The sequence below is a fragment of the Thamnophis elegans genome, chromosome 5, assembly GCF_009769535.1.
Source record: "Thamnophis elegans isolate rThaEle1 chromosome 5, rThaEle1.pri, whole genome shotgun sequence".
Lineage (NCBI taxonomy): Eukaryota > Metazoa > Chordata > Lepidosauria > Squamata > Colubridae > Thamnophis > Thamnophis elegans.
The window spans coordinates 6,970,488-6,986,977 of NC_045545.1; the positions used below are offsets into that span (position 1 = coordinate 6,970,488).

General features: G+C 40.0%; 1 protein-coding gene across 1 annotated transcript in view; it reads right to left on the reverse strand.

Moving 5' to 3' along the window:
- Window positions 1-798: 798 nt before the first annotated feature.
- Window positions 799-16,490, reverse strand: part of MFSD14A (major facilitator superfamily domain containing 14A) — a 30,021-nt gene continuing 14,329 nt past the window's right edge. The window contains 12 exon segments of the mRNA XM_032218076.1: window positions 799-1,123; window positions 5,519-5,610; window positions 5,613-5,675; window positions 5,988-6,085; window positions 6,582-6,694; window positions 7,070-7,141; window positions 7,526-7,639; window positions 9,624-9,842; window positions 11,230-11,344; window positions 13,738-13,865; window positions 15,289-15,317; window positions 15,320-15,350. Coding sequence (XP_032073967.1) covers window positions 917-1,123; window positions 5,519-5,610; window positions 5,613-5,675; window positions 5,988-6,085; window positions 6,582-6,694; window positions 7,070-7,141; window positions 7,526-7,639; window positions 9,624-9,842; window positions 11,230-11,344; window positions 13,738-13,865; window positions 15,289-15,317; window positions 15,320-15,350 — 1,281 coding nt within the window. The 3' untranslated portion in view covers window positions 799-916.

Sequence of the window (16,490 nt, forward strand, 5' to 3'; positions counted from 1 at the left end):
CATCATCAAGGCTATCAGCTTAAGAGTTGAGTTTGTACGTTCAAGTGTTGAGGTCCTTAATGCAAAACATCCAAAGCATAGTGGTATCAAATTGTATTTATGAAGGTAGAGTGTTCGAGCCCATAGTAAAATCTAGGCTCACACTACACAGAATTAGCAGAATAATGCACTTAAAGTGTACTGTTCAGGATGTGTATTCAACACATGATTTGTGTTAGTAAAAAAAAGAAAAAAAAACCTGTCAGACACTGATTTGAAAGTCCAATATCAACCAAATTCACCTTCCTGGCCAAGTGCATCTATGTTAAGGCTTTGAATCCATCTGACCAACAAATTTTACAGAGAGGAGAGATACCCAAATCCTGCTTGTATGTCTCACTGAGACCAGCCTGAAGAGAACGAAGCGTAACACCTTCAAGAAACTGATGCAGGAACACATGCTGATACCTTGTATATATATATATATATGTGTGTATGTGTATGTATGTATATATGTGCGTATGTATATGTGTGTGTATGTGTATGTATGTATATATGTGCGTATGTATATGTGTGTGTGTGTATGTGTGTGTGTGTATGTATGTGTGTGTATGTATGTATATATATAAATTTATATATATATATATATATATATATATATATATATATATATATATATATATATATATTAAGGAGATTTAATATATTTAGGACTTTGACAAAAATCCTAGCTTATTTTTAAAAACCAAAGTAATTTAAGTTGTAACGTCTTTGGAGGATTTTCCACTTCCTGTTTGTGGTTCTTAACAGTTTTCATGCAAGAGATCCATTCCTTAAGGACATCTTAAGAAACGACAATTTCAATGGAAATGGAATGTGTATCCAGAGCTGCAGGTGAAAAAATAAAACTTGCTCTATGAGTCCTTGGGTTTTGTCATCATACATTTGTGTCCTGTAATAAAGGTTCTTTGGCCTCTCCAGGGGCCTGTGGGCTGTGGGGATGTCCATGTCCACCACAGTGTTTTTTCCAGCTGCTAGAACGACCATTTAAATTGGTATGTTCGGGAATAAACAAGGCAACAAGTAGAGCCAGCAGCACTGAACATGCGCCAAATAAAAATGGGGGCCCAGGGATGATGGAATTCTGGAAAGAAAAACAAAACGGAGCCAGAGTTACCAAAAGACAAAAAGTCAGCACTTTAGTTTTAGTTAAATTATGGTTAGATTATCGTACACAAGAATGAAGTGCAGTGTGAACAATCTGATTTTGTGCCTTAGTATCATGAGATAGCTGTTTCTCTCCCACTGCTCCCCTCATTTACTTCAGAGATTTCAAAGCACTGAATTGTGATCTAGTAAAATTAGATAATAATCCTGCTCAAGTCTCCTTTGGCTGTATGCCTTAAATTTTGTTTATCTCCTAAAACACTTTATATGTAGAGAGTACCATCTAAATCCGAAGTTGCATATCTTTTACAAAGATGAATTGTATGGATGTTCATTTCATGCAGACTTTGTACGATTATGAGATTCTCTGTTATTTATTTTCTAAAGGTAAGCCGCTTGTCTTCAGGTGGCATGGTTAATTTGACATTCCATCTTAGTCCCATTAGATGGCACTATTTTAAGGATGTCTTTTCACCCAAAGTTTTGGATACAGGAATGCCATTAGGGAAAGGCAGGCTCTCAAATAATCTGTATTTTTTATACATTTTGTTAAAATAGCAACTATTAAACAATTATAAGAATTTGTAAGCCACCTAAATTTTTTGAAGAGCTGAACTCAAATTTGAGTTAAATAAATACACCAGTCCTATGCACATTGGGCTTTAGGCAATAAAAAGCATGTTGAATTAAAAACCAAAGCTGTTACTCTATCCTGGTCTGACTTTAGGTTGAAGAGGCTCCAGATAATAAGGCATAGTATTGGGATCACATTGTTACTATGAGGAAGACTGAGAATCATTTAATCCTCTGACCACATAATTCCCCATCCTGGTTTGGATACTACTTTATAATGCCTTGGTAAGACCACACTTGGAATACTGCATCCGGTTTTGGTCACCACCATGTAAAAAAGATGTTGAGACTCTAGAAAGACTGCAAAGAGCAACCAAGATGATTAGGGGAACTGGAGGCTAAAACATAAAGAATGGTTGCTGGAATTGGGTATATCTAATTTAATGAAGATAGGAATGACATGATAGCAGTGTTCTAACATCTCAAAGAAGAGGGAGTCAAGCTATTCTCCAAAACACCAGAGGGTAAGACAAGAAGCAACGGGTGGAAATTAATCAAGGAGAGAAGCACCTAGAACTTAAGAGGAGAAATTCCCTGACAGTTAGAACAATTAATCAGTGGAACAACTTGCCTCCAGAAGTTGTGAATGCTCCAACACCGGAAGTTTTAAAGAAGAGATTGGATAAGCATTTGTCTGAAATGTTATAGGCTTCCTGCCTGAGCAGGGAGTTGGGCTAGAAGACCTCCAAGGTCCCTTCCAGCTCCATTTTTCTGTTATTCTGTCAGGTGCAGGAAGTGAGGAACCAAGATAAAAGTCAAAGGTACAACCACTTTCTTTCACACTATCTATACACAAGAATCTGAACTACTAACGAATTGGCACTAGATAAGAGTCAATAGACTTCAAGGGGGTGGACTTAGGTTTCACAGGGCCGTAGAGACTCCAAACTGATGATGTGTTTGAACCCACCCTCAGGTTCAGCCTGGTCATCTACACCTAAATTGCAACAAGAGGGCAACTGTACTCCCAACTTTACACGGCAGGCAAGCTGTAAAGATCCCTACAGGAATTCATACATTTCAGTTGCTTTTATTTTTTCGCTCAATAACTCTTAGGTTACAGAATCTCTACCTACAATTTTGTCTATATAGAGAAATAAATCCCATTTCCAGATACTACCTTTTGAGAACCAGGCCAATACATGTATCACCAACCTAGCGCATGAGTGAGATTAACTTAAGGCTAAGTAAGCCAAATAAAATGTTCCTGGGTCAAGAAAGAATGTTTCCTATTCCAGAGTGATGTTCAGAAGCAATCTGTTGCTTAAAACAAAACAATATCCAAAGAATAATTATATGCTAGTCACTTTTTTCTTCTGTTTGAAAGCAACAAGTCTCTGGTTTGATCAGGAACAAATCACCACCACTCTGTGAGTGAGGGAAGATCAATCATTCTCCCAGACCCTTTTTCCTTCTGAAAAAGTAAAATACTGGTAGCTCTTGATTTACAACTGGTTGCTTAACAATCACTTACAACAAACTCTCCAAAAGCTACTCACAACCCATTTCCAAAGTTACAATCACCGCGCACACATCCAGTCACATGATCACATTTTGGGCGCTTGGCAACTAGCTACCTCTACTGCTGTTTATAGCATTTCAGAATTATAGGATGACAATTTACTACTTTTTTTTTTTTGCTGATTTTCGACATTATTTAGTTTCTCACAAAAATACCCATTGGGGAGAATTGATCTACTTAACAGTCCATTTGCTTAATTACAATGGGATTTGTTTAATGCCTGTCACAAAAAAGTTTTTTTTTAAAAAAGGGTCCAGTAATCACTTGAGTTAAAACCTCAACAATTTATGACCATAATTCCAGGCTCAATTACTGTCATAAATTGAGGACTACAAGTGAAGGAAAGTAAAATACCCCCAAACCCTTCCAAACTCCCAAACTACTTGAGAGACCGCCTGCTGCCAATTACCTCCCAAAGACCCATTAGATCACACAGGGTTGGCCTCCTCCGGGTTCCGTCTACCAGCCAATGCCACCTGGCTACTACCCGGGGGAGGGCCTTCTCTGTGGCAGCTCCGGCCCTCTGGAACGAACTCCCTGCAGGGATTCGGACCCTCACCTCTCTCCAGGCCTTCCGAAAAGCCGTCAAAACCTGGCTTTGCCGGCAGGCCTGGGGTTGATGAGTTCCCCTCCCCTCTCGACTTGTGTGGTTGCGTGATTCTTGCTTATTTTAATTATCTGTTTTATGTTCCCCTTTTCCCCTTTTGAGTTGTTCGCCACCCTGAGTCCCTCCCGGAGAAGGGCGGCATACAAATAATAAATTCAATTCAATTCAATCCCCAATGGGAGTGAAAAAGGAAAAAGCAGAGCTGATGCACTTTGTGGAGCTTCACAACTGCTCCTGCGTCTTTAACTATGAATCATCATTAAGCAAAGTTTGGACAACCACTGAAGAGTAATTAAAGCAAGTTAAACTACAGGGCGATGTTACCGATTGTGAGGAATCAGCCCAGGATAATTTCCAAAGCAGCTGTAAGGAATAAATTGGTGCTATTTGGCAGATAAAGTTGTTTGGATCTCTTTAGAGTTGGACCTCAAGCGGTCAGTTCCAGCTGAAGTACCTGGAGGGCCTTGTGTGGTTATCGGGAGCAGGTTTAAGTCGGTGACTTCTGAGTGTTCGCCAATGTGCTAGTTTGGCTACCTGTCTCTTAAATCCAGGTTGCTCTTAAGATAGTGAAAGGTAGGTGATCTGCAGTTGGGTCCAAGCTTCGGTTGCCAGGTCTTTTGAGTGAGAAGGCTGCAGTGCACCCTCTCCTCAAGAAGACATCACTGGATCCAACAGTCTTAGATAATTACTGTCTCGAAAGATAGTAATGGAGAAAGGTATAGCAAAGTTTCAGGTCCATAGGATCCTGGAGGAAGCAGATGCATTTCAGTCAGCCCTCAGGCCAGGGTTAGTAGAGACATGGCACTGAATTGTGCCCCTTGATCTCTCGGTGGCTTTTGATACTGTCATCCATAGTATCTAGTGGAACTGGTTTCAGGAATTGGGGGATAGGAAGCTGTTGTGGCCCAGCAGGAGACGTTGGGGCTGCTGCCAGACTCCGACAGCGAGCAGGCTTATGAGTCGGCCTTGGAGGAGGTGGAGGACCCTGGACAGGACGAGGAACAGGGCGAGCAGAGACTGGCTGACCACCAGGTGGCAGCAGAGCCTTGGATTAGAGGGAGTGTTCAGGGAAACACTTGGGAGTTGTTGCAGGATGCACCCCATCAAAGGGTTACTCGACGGAAGGAACAACTGAGTACTTACAGGAGATGATTGCGAGCAGCTGTTGCTCACTGGGATCCTCTCCTGAGTATAAAGGGAACTGTTTGTGCCACGCCCTGGTTGCAGAAGTCAACGTTCTCGTTCGCATTCACAAATCGAAAGAAGCCAACTTGGATAAGTGGCTTGATGAGAGAAGCCTGTTTGCAGTGCTGCGTGAGTTATAGGACTTTTGCCAGAGCGATTATCTTTTGTTTATTTTGGGGCTCGCAGCCAACAAGAGCCTGGACTGATTAAAACATTATTTCGTATGTCTGTTTTGGCTTTCGTTCCTGAACGGAGAGGGGGGGGGGTCAGAACAGGAAGCACTGTTTTATAATGGTCTTTGGGGCTGGTGGCTGATGAAGATATCGGAATTACAATGATACATTTAAAACCACGATTCCTTTTTTGCTTATCACCACTTATACATTTTTTTTTTAAAAAAAATACCTGCTATGCCTTAAACTTACTTGCTGTGAATGGTGTTGGGGGGGCACATTGACTTCATTTTCACTCATTGGATTTTCATTCAATTCTACATGGAAGATGTAGAATATAAACCATAAAGCGCTGGTCCCAAACCATTACAGAGTCCTCTAATTCCCGTTATCATTCCTTGGACAACTCCTATAAAATAATGCATATTCAAATAAACATCTATAAGCAAATGATAAACATATATTACTATTATTTATTATTAATTTTTTAAAAATACGTTCGACAATATTTACTTGCTTTGCACAGAAATACAATTTGCCGTATCAGCAAATGTTCTGATTTTTTTTTTTACAAGTCCAATATCCAATGTACGCTTGCACAACACCATCTGTGACTATTAATCAAAATAATATGGCAGCATTGTTTGAAAAAAAGGGATTTGTCGATATTCCCATTATTAAGGAGTTTCTACCTCGTGTGTTAATCATGAAAAGCACTTACCCTGTTGATCGGCATCGGCAGTTCGTGACACAAGGGCACTCACTGCTGGAAATGTGATGCTTGACATGGCTGCTACAGCCCCTGCTGCCCACATCATCCTGGAAAGAGGGTACGGAGACCGATAAATGAATCAGGCTAGTATTCACAACGATTTCAACAGTTTTTAAAATCAGTCAGAAATTAAGAAAAACATGCAACTCCAAAACAAAGTTAATATAGGTGGTCCTCGACGTACGACCGTAGACTTTGCTCCTCAGAAGGTTGCAAAAGGAGATTACATGACCTCAGGACACTGCAACCCTCATAAATATGAGTCAGTTGTCAAGCATCCAAATGTAATCACATGGCCATGAAGCTGCTGCAATGGTCATAAGTGTGAAAAGTGGTCATAAGGCACCTTTTTCCGTGCCACTGTAACTTTCACTGGTCACTAAATGAACTGTTTTAAGTCGAAGACTACCTGTAGCTTGTGTTAAAACATCAACGGGAGGCACACTACTGAGGGACATGTTAAAAACCTCTGCTAAATTAACCAAAGACTGCACCATGGGTGTAACAATAATAAAACAGCAATATAATGAAAAAATTGCTTACCAAGGTTCGGAGCCAAAACCGTACCATGCAAGCTGCAATATTTGGAATCCAAGACCAAGTAAGATGGTGTTTTTGTTTCCAATCGATCTCATAAGTAAACTCAGAACTATCGTCTGAGGAAAGAAAAAGGCCAAAGAGAAAAAAAATTCAGGGCTTTTGGGAGATTCGATTGCTGTGATAATTACATCAATGCAAAGCTTGACCTTCACCTCCCTCCTTCAAGAGGAACCGGCTGCTCTTCCATGCTTGTCCTCATCAGAGAAGCTAAGGGCTGCCCGTATATGAGAGGTGAGGGGTAGGGGCATCTAGTGACAATTTTTCTTTATTTCCCTCTTCCGGGTTCCCAAGACCTGTCAACCTCTTAGCTACCGTATCATTCCAGAAAGTTATCAAAATGAATCCATTCCACAAACCCGGACTTATCAACCAACTTGAACAAACAGTACTGGCAGAAACTCCGCGAGTGTATTTTTCTCAGTTACAATTACCTGTGCCACAATGGAGAGAATCCCAAGGACGGCGATAAATGCTGCGACACTTTCTGATGAAAATCTCATTATCTAATTTTTAAAAAAAGAGAAATTCCATGGTAGAGGATTATGATGAATTATGAATAACTCACACGCAAATGCATAGATAATAGAAGTTTGTTTCATAAAATATTTAAGAAATCAAGATAACCCGTTCCCCTATTTAAGAACAACATTACAGTATGTGGAGCTTACTCTATGGAATTAAGAGTCTGAACAGAAGTCACTTTTTAATGAAAGAAATCTGCTCTTAAGGATAGCAATTCCAAATTGCATTAAAATGGAAACATTTTATTCTATTGGAACAAGATACCAAAAATTAGGACCCTAATCTATTAGTTAAGTCATGGCTATATTCACTTTCATTTTTACGAATCAAATGTGGGCAATAAACACAATTAGGCAAATGCTTACCTGTCTGAGGTACAAGAAGAAGCTGGAATACTGGCCTGCCTCAGGGAGATAGGAGAGGAAGACCGTGATGCAGATTAGCAGCACTATAGAATCTTGACCAACTTTCTTCAATGACTAGAAAGGAAGAGAAACGTAAACCGATTAAGACCGTCAAGGATCTGGGTTTCCTAATTTTTAAAAAATGAATCATGGGTAGGGAACAACTGGGAGAAAGAAACAGGAAAAGCTGCCATTTGGTGAATTCTCCCCAGACAGAAAATAAATCAATACATTGTAAAAACAAAAATAGTCCAAAAGTACATTAACTACTACCTGCTTTCCAGAAGCTATGGAATACATATAAATTCCATTTAATATGGTTTAGAAATAGACATGGAAAGAGAGCTGGCCTGCTGGAATTCTTTACAGCCTAAGAGATGCAATTACTTTTCCTCAACTGGGACACGGTAAGCTTTTAGAAACCAGCCCAATTACAGACATTACTGTTTTATGGATGCAACGGTGAAACAATGTTAGTATCTTCCCAGTATAGGGTAAGGCCCCGATAATCAATTTTCTCCAAAACCTAAGACTATCAGCACTATGAGACTTTCACGTACAATACTGCAGGATCCTTAGTGCTCTCTGAACTTGGTTGTTTTCTTATAGACATTTCATTACCCAACTAGATATCATCATCAGTGACAGCAAGAAAACCACCAAGCTCAGAGAGCATCAAGGATCCCATAGTTCAACCTTGAGCCACATGTATTGTCTTCTACTGGTACATACAATGCTCTAACCAGATATGGGAACTACCCATCTAATCCTAGAACTCAGCTCAGCAGTCACACGTTTACTTTGGAAGAGAGGAATATTTTTTCACTTTTAATATTGTAGAAAACCAAAATATGAATAAAATTACATACAAAACTATCTTAACATGTTCCCAAGGGCTAGCTATTTTATTCTATTTTACTTAATTCAGTTTAAAAAAAATAAAACATTTCAAATCTTATATAGCGCAAATTTAGCTTTATTTTAAGATAATTTTTATTTCCTACTTTTTCTTGAAGAAGGAAAACTAAGCCTATGTTCTTTGGTACCTATTTAAAAAGGAACTAAAAATCAACTGCTAAGCTCTTTTCCTTTCAGATCATTATATCTGTGAAAATTAAAATTAAATACAAAAAAACAAACTAACAATCCAATGCTACTAACTCCCCAAGAAGGAATCTCAACAGAAACTGAAATGAGCAATATAGGAATGATAACAGCCGACTGATTCTTTTCTTAATTAAACTCCCCTTGACTAGTCATTTCTCCAACAGCCTGTTCCTCACACTATAAAATGCTAACTATCACAAGGGTCATCTTCTTCTTGATTAGAATTTGTTGTCCTGTGAATGACAGAATAGAATGTAAGTGAGGTTCTACCACAAAACCACGGTCGACTAAAGCGCGCTCGACGAAACCGCGTACCTGACGTCATCACAGCGTGACGAAAAAAGCACACTGTGAGCGGTAAAGCTGAAATTAACGCATAAACCTAAACCTAACCCCCCCAAACCTAACCCTAAACCTAACCCTTAACCTAACCCTAACCCTTAACCTAACGCTAACCCTTAACCTAACCCTAAACCTAACCCTTACCTTAACGTGAATTGGCTTGCTTTAAAAGCACTTTTTAAAGCGCCCTTTTTTCCTCCGCGGTCGTTGTTGTTGCGCTGCTGATGACGTCAGCGACACGCTTTAATCGGGCGCGCTTTAGTGGACCGCGGTTTTGTCGTGCCATGTGTAAGTGATTTAACCTCCATTTTGGAACTTAAGAATAAAGAAACCCAGAACTAGACATTCTATCCCTATTCCACAGGGCTTCCCAGTCCACATAGGCAAAATCTAGACGCCTATCTGCTTTTGCCTTGGATTCCCTCAACTCTCTATTGTAGCTTTCTCTGCAGATTTGAAACCTGATCAGATTTATGTAAGAGATCTCCCATACATAACCCACAGAATGGATATGTGTTCAATTTCTTAAAAAAAAAAAAACTGAATAATGGCAATCCCATTTTAAGCGACCCCCTTAACACCCACCGCCTGAAAGGGTGAGATATATTACCGCAAAAGGATCTGCTTGTTCCCAAGAAATAGGTGCTCCCCATGATGCAGGCCTCATTTTTTCAGGCAGTGATTCAGGAACAGCAACAAGAATAAAACATATGTCCAACAACGCAATTGCTGTAGCTAAGACGACCACCAGACTATCTCCGTACACTCGACCAAGATAGGCACCAATGGCAGGGCTGGTAACTAAACTGGCAGCAAATGTTGCTGAAACCTGTGAACGATAAGAATTAGTGAGATGAGGTGTAGTAGGTAACCACACCACTTACTGAGAATCCTAAATAGCAATAGTAACAATAGCAATAGTTAGACTTAAATACCGCTTCATAGGGCCTTCAGCCCTCTCTAAGCGGTTTACAGTCAGCATATTTGCCCCCAACAACAATCCGGGTCCTCATTTTACCCACCTCGGAAGGATGGAAGGCTGAGTCAACCTTGAGCCTGGTGGGATTTGAACAGCCGAACTGCTGAATTGCAGTCAGCTGAAGTAGCCTGCAGTGCTGCATTTAACCACTGCGCCATCTCGACTTAAATATTTTAAGTCTTAATTTCTTGACAAGAAGAGGAGGTATGCATCGAAAATATATTTACAATCTTTCAGCTTTCAACGCATCTCAGGGGATAAGACATGTATGACCATAACAGTGGTAGTAATAACTGGCTACAGAGTTCCAAAAAATATATGTGGCAATTCAACAACGGTTAAAAATGGATTTGTTCTAACAAATGGAAAAGTGGTATTTCAAAATGCTAGTGGAAGAGAACTAAAATAAGCTGCATATCCTCTGACGATTACTTTAATCATATTACTATTATTTATAGCAAGATGAGATTTCTCTCCCTTCCCCCATACCTGTGAATTGAGGGGGTTATAAATGGCATTGGTGGGTAAAAATTAGAGGCTGATGAAAAGAAACGAACAGAAAGTACAAATTACAGAAGAATTTCGTGAGGACTGCTTGAAGATTAGCTTGTTCCTAGCTGTATGTATCCGTGTTTGCACAATTTAATTCTTTTCACCCAAGTAGACCTTCTTCCTTTTTGTTCCCTTGGCGGCTGATTTATCAAACTCCTGTTTTGTCTAGTTCTTCTCCCTTTCCCCCTTCCCTTCCCAACCCAAAGAAGCAACCATAGATGGTATATGAACAGAATTCTGGGATCAGTAGCAAATCTAGTTTGTGAGAATAGGATAGCAGAGCGATGCACAGGTGCTTTGCCTATTTTTATAACTGTTTTCCTCTCATTCCTTCTTGATGGGATGGTTATGGTTTTCCAATTGCATAAATATGAAAAAGAGATCTGATGATCAACATGCACAATATTTGTAAATATATACACATATATGTAGGTCTTTGGTTATTCGGGTTTTCTCCCGCGTAAAATTGGAAGTGTCTTGGCGACGTTTCGACGAAGTCTCATTCGTCATCTTCAGGCTTGTTTGCTCGAGCAAACAAGCCTGAAGATGACGAATGAGACTTCGTCGAAACGTCGCCAAGACACTTCCAATTTTACGCGGGAGAAAACCCGAATAACCAAAGACCTACATACTAACACCCACGAAAACCTCAGAAAACATATACATATATAAATACTGCATATACCAAGCCATAGGCCATGCTTCTTTCGTGTTCTTGGGTTATATCAGCTACATATGCAAATACCACTGAAAACGTCACTGCAAAGACTCCAGAGACAGAAATAACTGCAAAGTACCACCTAAAATAAAGGATACCATAAGATTAGAAATATGAAGAAACTGTTTTAAAAACATCTTAATAACTCTGTAAGTCTGCTTGTCCAACATGCACACACAATATTGTCACTATTATTACAATACATGGATTTCTAAATATGGTAGAGAGCATCCACAGAATTTGAATAGGAAATACTTTCCCTTTAAATAAATAAGAACCTTATAATTGTTATTCAAATCTAAGATTCTGAGCTGCTACCACAATCTAACCACTGGTAAATACATTTTTCTTTGATAATGTTCACATAGTTTCAGCATTCTTTACTCCTTGGAATCTTTAAAAGAAATTTTCTTTTAGCAAAGAAACAAATAAATAACACCAAGCTGGTTACCTGAAAGGGAAACTGACAGAAGGCGTAATTACTTTCTACCCAAAGCTTCCCCTTGGATAAACTTATATCAAGATCAATCTTGTTGTCCCCCCCCCCCTGCCAAAAAAAACAAACCCAGAAATGATCTTCACGACTAGCTATTATAAGAACGTCTGAAGGATGCCAAAAATAGTCATGTCATTCTGCTACCCTATTTACTATTGTCCAAGAGTAAAACAAACAGGAAAACCAACTTTTGGACAATGTAATTCATTCATAAGTGATCTGGGCACTCTGCCAAAAGACTCAATCAATAGTTGCACAAAGAATCTCAAGTTACTCTGAATGAAGCCAAATGTAGGTAATCCTCGCTTAACAACCACTAATTCGGTGACTGTTCAAAATTAATGGCCATGCTAAATGAATAATAGGTTAGGACCAGTTCTTGAAGTTCCAGGCCTTGCAATGCCCCCATGATCAAATGATCAATGAGCAGCTCACCCACACTCAAGACCTTAGGGCAGTGTTTCTCAACCTTGGCGATTTTAAGTCCTGTGGACTTCAACTCCCAGAATCCCCCACCCAGCTGGCTGGGGGATTCTGGGAGTTGAAGTCCACAGGACTTAAAATCGCCAAGGTTGAGAAACACTGCCTTAGGGGCACTTGAGCTATTCCCTACTCACTTACCTCCTCCCATTTCTTCCCTTTTAGCTACTTGCACTCCACTGCAAAGCCCTGCTTCCCCTCTTACACTCCCACTTCCGGAAGACCTTCACGGTCTTCATATTCCGGCCGTTGGCCTGGGATCCAGGCACTGGATGAGAGTGCGGCCCTGGGGTGCCCATGGTGAGTATGGCAGGGCTGCGGTCTCATCTGCTGAAGGGTGCTTGCCAAGCCTGGCTGGGGAGGAGAAAGCGGGTGGCAAGGTGTGATGCTCTCTGTTGCTAAGGAGGTAGGAGAGGCAGTGTTGGTTGCCCAGGGAAGGCGAAGGGCACTGTTCCAAGGGGCAGCAGAGGCTGAGGGATAAGATTGACCTCAAGGTGCAGCATGTGCTCTCCAACTCATATTGGAAGCACTCCAGGAGGCTGGGCCTGCAGGCTTCAGCAAGATCTATAGGCAAGCCCGGTTCACCGACAAAAGGGCGCCCAACAAAAGCGCGCCCGACTAAACCGCGGTGACAAAACCGCAAGTTCTAAACCGCGCCGACGAATGAGCGCTGAAGCGCGCCAACAACAGCGCATCGACAGAAGCGCGCTCTAAACCTAATCCTAAACCTAACCCTGACCTTAATTTAAATCGCGCTTCTGTCGGCGCGTTGGTGACGTTGCGGTTTTAGCACCACGGTTTTGTCGGTGCGCTTTTGTTGTGCGCGCATTTGTCGGGTCACAGGCAAGCCCAGTGCTGACAGAGCCTACCCACATGTCCTCTGCTTGCTCTCGGCCTAGCTTTCCTCCTACAAATTCAACAGACTAGTTCTCCAAGGCCACATTTTGCCAGGAGGAAGGCTTGATCAAGAGCAAGCAGAAGGGAGGGGAAAGGAAGGGGGGGGGGAAATAAGTGGGAATGAGCATGACAGGGTAGGAGAAGCATGAGGACCTATTCTAAATGACAAAACGGTCTTAAAAAATGGAACTATTGGAGCTGCCATTGCTAAATGATGCAGCCATGTGATGTTTTGCTTAATGACAACTTTGTTTAGTGATGGAAATTCCAGTTTCGATTAGGGTTAAATGCAGAGTATATGTACTAATCTCTCAATTTAATATACTAATGGGAGAAGCGGTGTCCATTAAAGCAGAATACCTGCTAAATCCACATGAAATTTTGTTCATGTAGTTTATGTATGTACAAAATGAAGAGTGGGATTTTGCTTGTGCAAAAACAGACAAAATATTAACAAGATTTTGGCCACGAAATCCAAAGTCTGCTAGGACTGGTGGTATATGCTATATCAAGGATTTACTGTATATTAAAATAAACAAATGATGAAGCTCATTCCACGGGATTTACTTGACCAACATATAAGAGCAAACTTTAGATACTAACACGGACTGATCTTCATCAGTGGAATCGGAGCACAGGTAAAAAATACTGTTAGCAGCAGGAATGATTTTCGGCCCCAAACATCAGACAGCGCTCCAATCAGAGGAGCGCTCAGAAAAGACAACAAACCCTGTGAATTAAACACAAATTGTCCACACAAAGAAATGGCACAAGAGGAGTGTAATAGACATTGACTTTCCCATTAAAAAACAATTCTACCAAACTGCTTCCAGCTTTTCAGGCCAGTGTTGTTGACAGCCTTCCCCAGTACTGTAAAGCAGGCTAATACGCAGTTCTTTCACTAAGGTACATATGCAGTATCATAAGCATGAATAACCACCAAATGATCAGGAAAGAAATGTATTTTAGTCTAGAGCACAAGTTGTACACAACACGTGAGCTAATGGCTTTACAGAGCTCTATAGTGCACTTCCCTTTTATCTACTGCGTAGTACATTTCAATATATTTAGGCAGAACCAAGGGGGAAAGTAAGACCTATTTCCAGTTTGATGTATGGCTTGAAACCAGGAAACTGTGAGCTCTGGGCTTTCCTTAAGCACAACAGCTGGCTGAATGGATCTGGGCAGTGGTGTGATTCAACATTTTTACTACTGCTTCTGTGGCATGGCTTTGTGGGCGTGGCAGGGGAAGGATACTGCAAATTCCATTCCCTCCCCACTCTCAAATTTCCACTCCCGGTTCTCCAGAACCTGTCAGAACTGGCTGAATGCCCCTCTGGATCTGGGCCAGTCACTTTCAAACCAACCCACCCTCATAAGATTGGTGTTGTGGAGAAAGAGGAAGCAGGAGCATTAGGAATGTAAAATGCCATAGTTGGCCAAAAAAAGGCAGGGGGGAGGGGGAAATCAATAAATAAATGTATTGGGTGTCAGAAGAGGAAAGTGGTATATTGCCCAACACTCTAGGGCTACCATATGTAATCTATATGAGAGATCCTTTCGGAATCCTAAATGGAACTTATAATGGAACCATACGGTGATTACAAGGTATTGCAGTAAGAACATCTACATTAATTCAATTTAATGTATGTGCAGGCCTTTAACTCCTCATATTATTTCCTTATATACCATACAGCATCAAAGACATAATGTTTTGGAGCAGAAAGTAGAATGTGAGTGCTCGGGTGGGGGGGGGGGGTGTGTTTCCCTAGAAAATAATGGGGGGGCGACTTTTCCACAAAAAGGATTATGAAAGAAGGATTATCAAGCAGATAAATCTGACAAGAAAGCCTTTTTTTGGCTTGTACCAGATATTAGGAGCATAAACAATGAAAAACATTCTTACTAGCATGGGAAAGCTTAAGTGTGATTGACAGAAAGCTTGTTCCTGGATATGTATGGAAGAATAGCACACCAGGAATGAGAAAAGACAGGTATTTTTAGGCACTAATCACCTACCACATGATCTGCTTGAACATGCTTTTATTTTTTTATGAGCAAGGTTTAGAGACTTGATTGTCTTAAAGCATTATTAAAATGTATGATTCTAACCATACCAACATGAGGTATTCAATAGTCTTATCAGATCTTACCTTTACTCCTTGAATTAAGCCATTCATTAAAACGTATGCTTTGGGAAGGTTTCATGCAACACCTGTAAAATAATTATGCACATGACAAGAATGAAGAGACTGATGCAAGAACATTGTTAAATCTGTCCAAATAAAAATCAAGTTTTAAGGGGATAAATCTCCCTTATGCATCAACTTCGCATAATTACATGAAACTTCAGATATTTATTATAAAGTTGTGATTGTGTGATCATTAAGATATCAAGAAATAAGTGCAAAGAAGGACTGACTCCTCGTCAGGGGAGAGCTGAATAAGAAAAGAAAGTGTAAGCATAAATGTCTTTTTTTATCTCGTGTTCTGAGGGATTAGAAATCACTTTGGATTCTTGTATGTATTTAGGATACTGAAATACCAAAACATTAGCATATTTCTATACATTTTATTGCCTGAGATTTACATCTCAATGCATAAATGTTTGAGATTTACACAATCCTTTTATATTGATTGAAAGCTATTTAAAAATCAAATTAACTCTCTTTGACCTGAGGTTAGCTGCTAACGATCTAATGGGTAGATCCATATATTTTTAAAATAACAAGACAGAAGTGGTTTGCCATGCCGTCTTCCGTAATGTATTTTATTTCTTCAGATTTCCCAGGCTAATATACAGTTCTGATATTTTTCTGGTGGTCTCCCATACTATCATTACCAGGATCAATCTTGCTTAATATTTTCCAAGATGCTCCAAGGCTGGCTAGATACTACCATCCAGTTGGGCTCTACTCAAAAGTGATAAACATATTCAATTGTGAGACAGGCATGCAGCAGGCGGAGTTGTTATTTTATCTACAATAACTGTATTAAAATATAGTTGTATTTATTATAGATTCTGCAATTCCTTGAGCAGCAATTCACCCAATTAATAAAAACTAATTTCTAATGGATTTTTGAAATGTTTCTATAAACAATTCAACTACAATCAGGAAAGTATTGTTCCCTCACTCATTATCAATACCAGTCAAACCAGCTTTCTATATGGATTTTTAATTTGGAATAGAATTTTTACTTGAGAACAAATAATCTATAACACTTCGGATATACTTCAGCCCACTTTAATCTGTTACACACTGGCTTTAATAAAACATTTTGCTATAGACAGGGAATGCACTACACCACAAGAACTCTAAAAACAAATGAATAGATCTTCATGTATTGTTCTTTT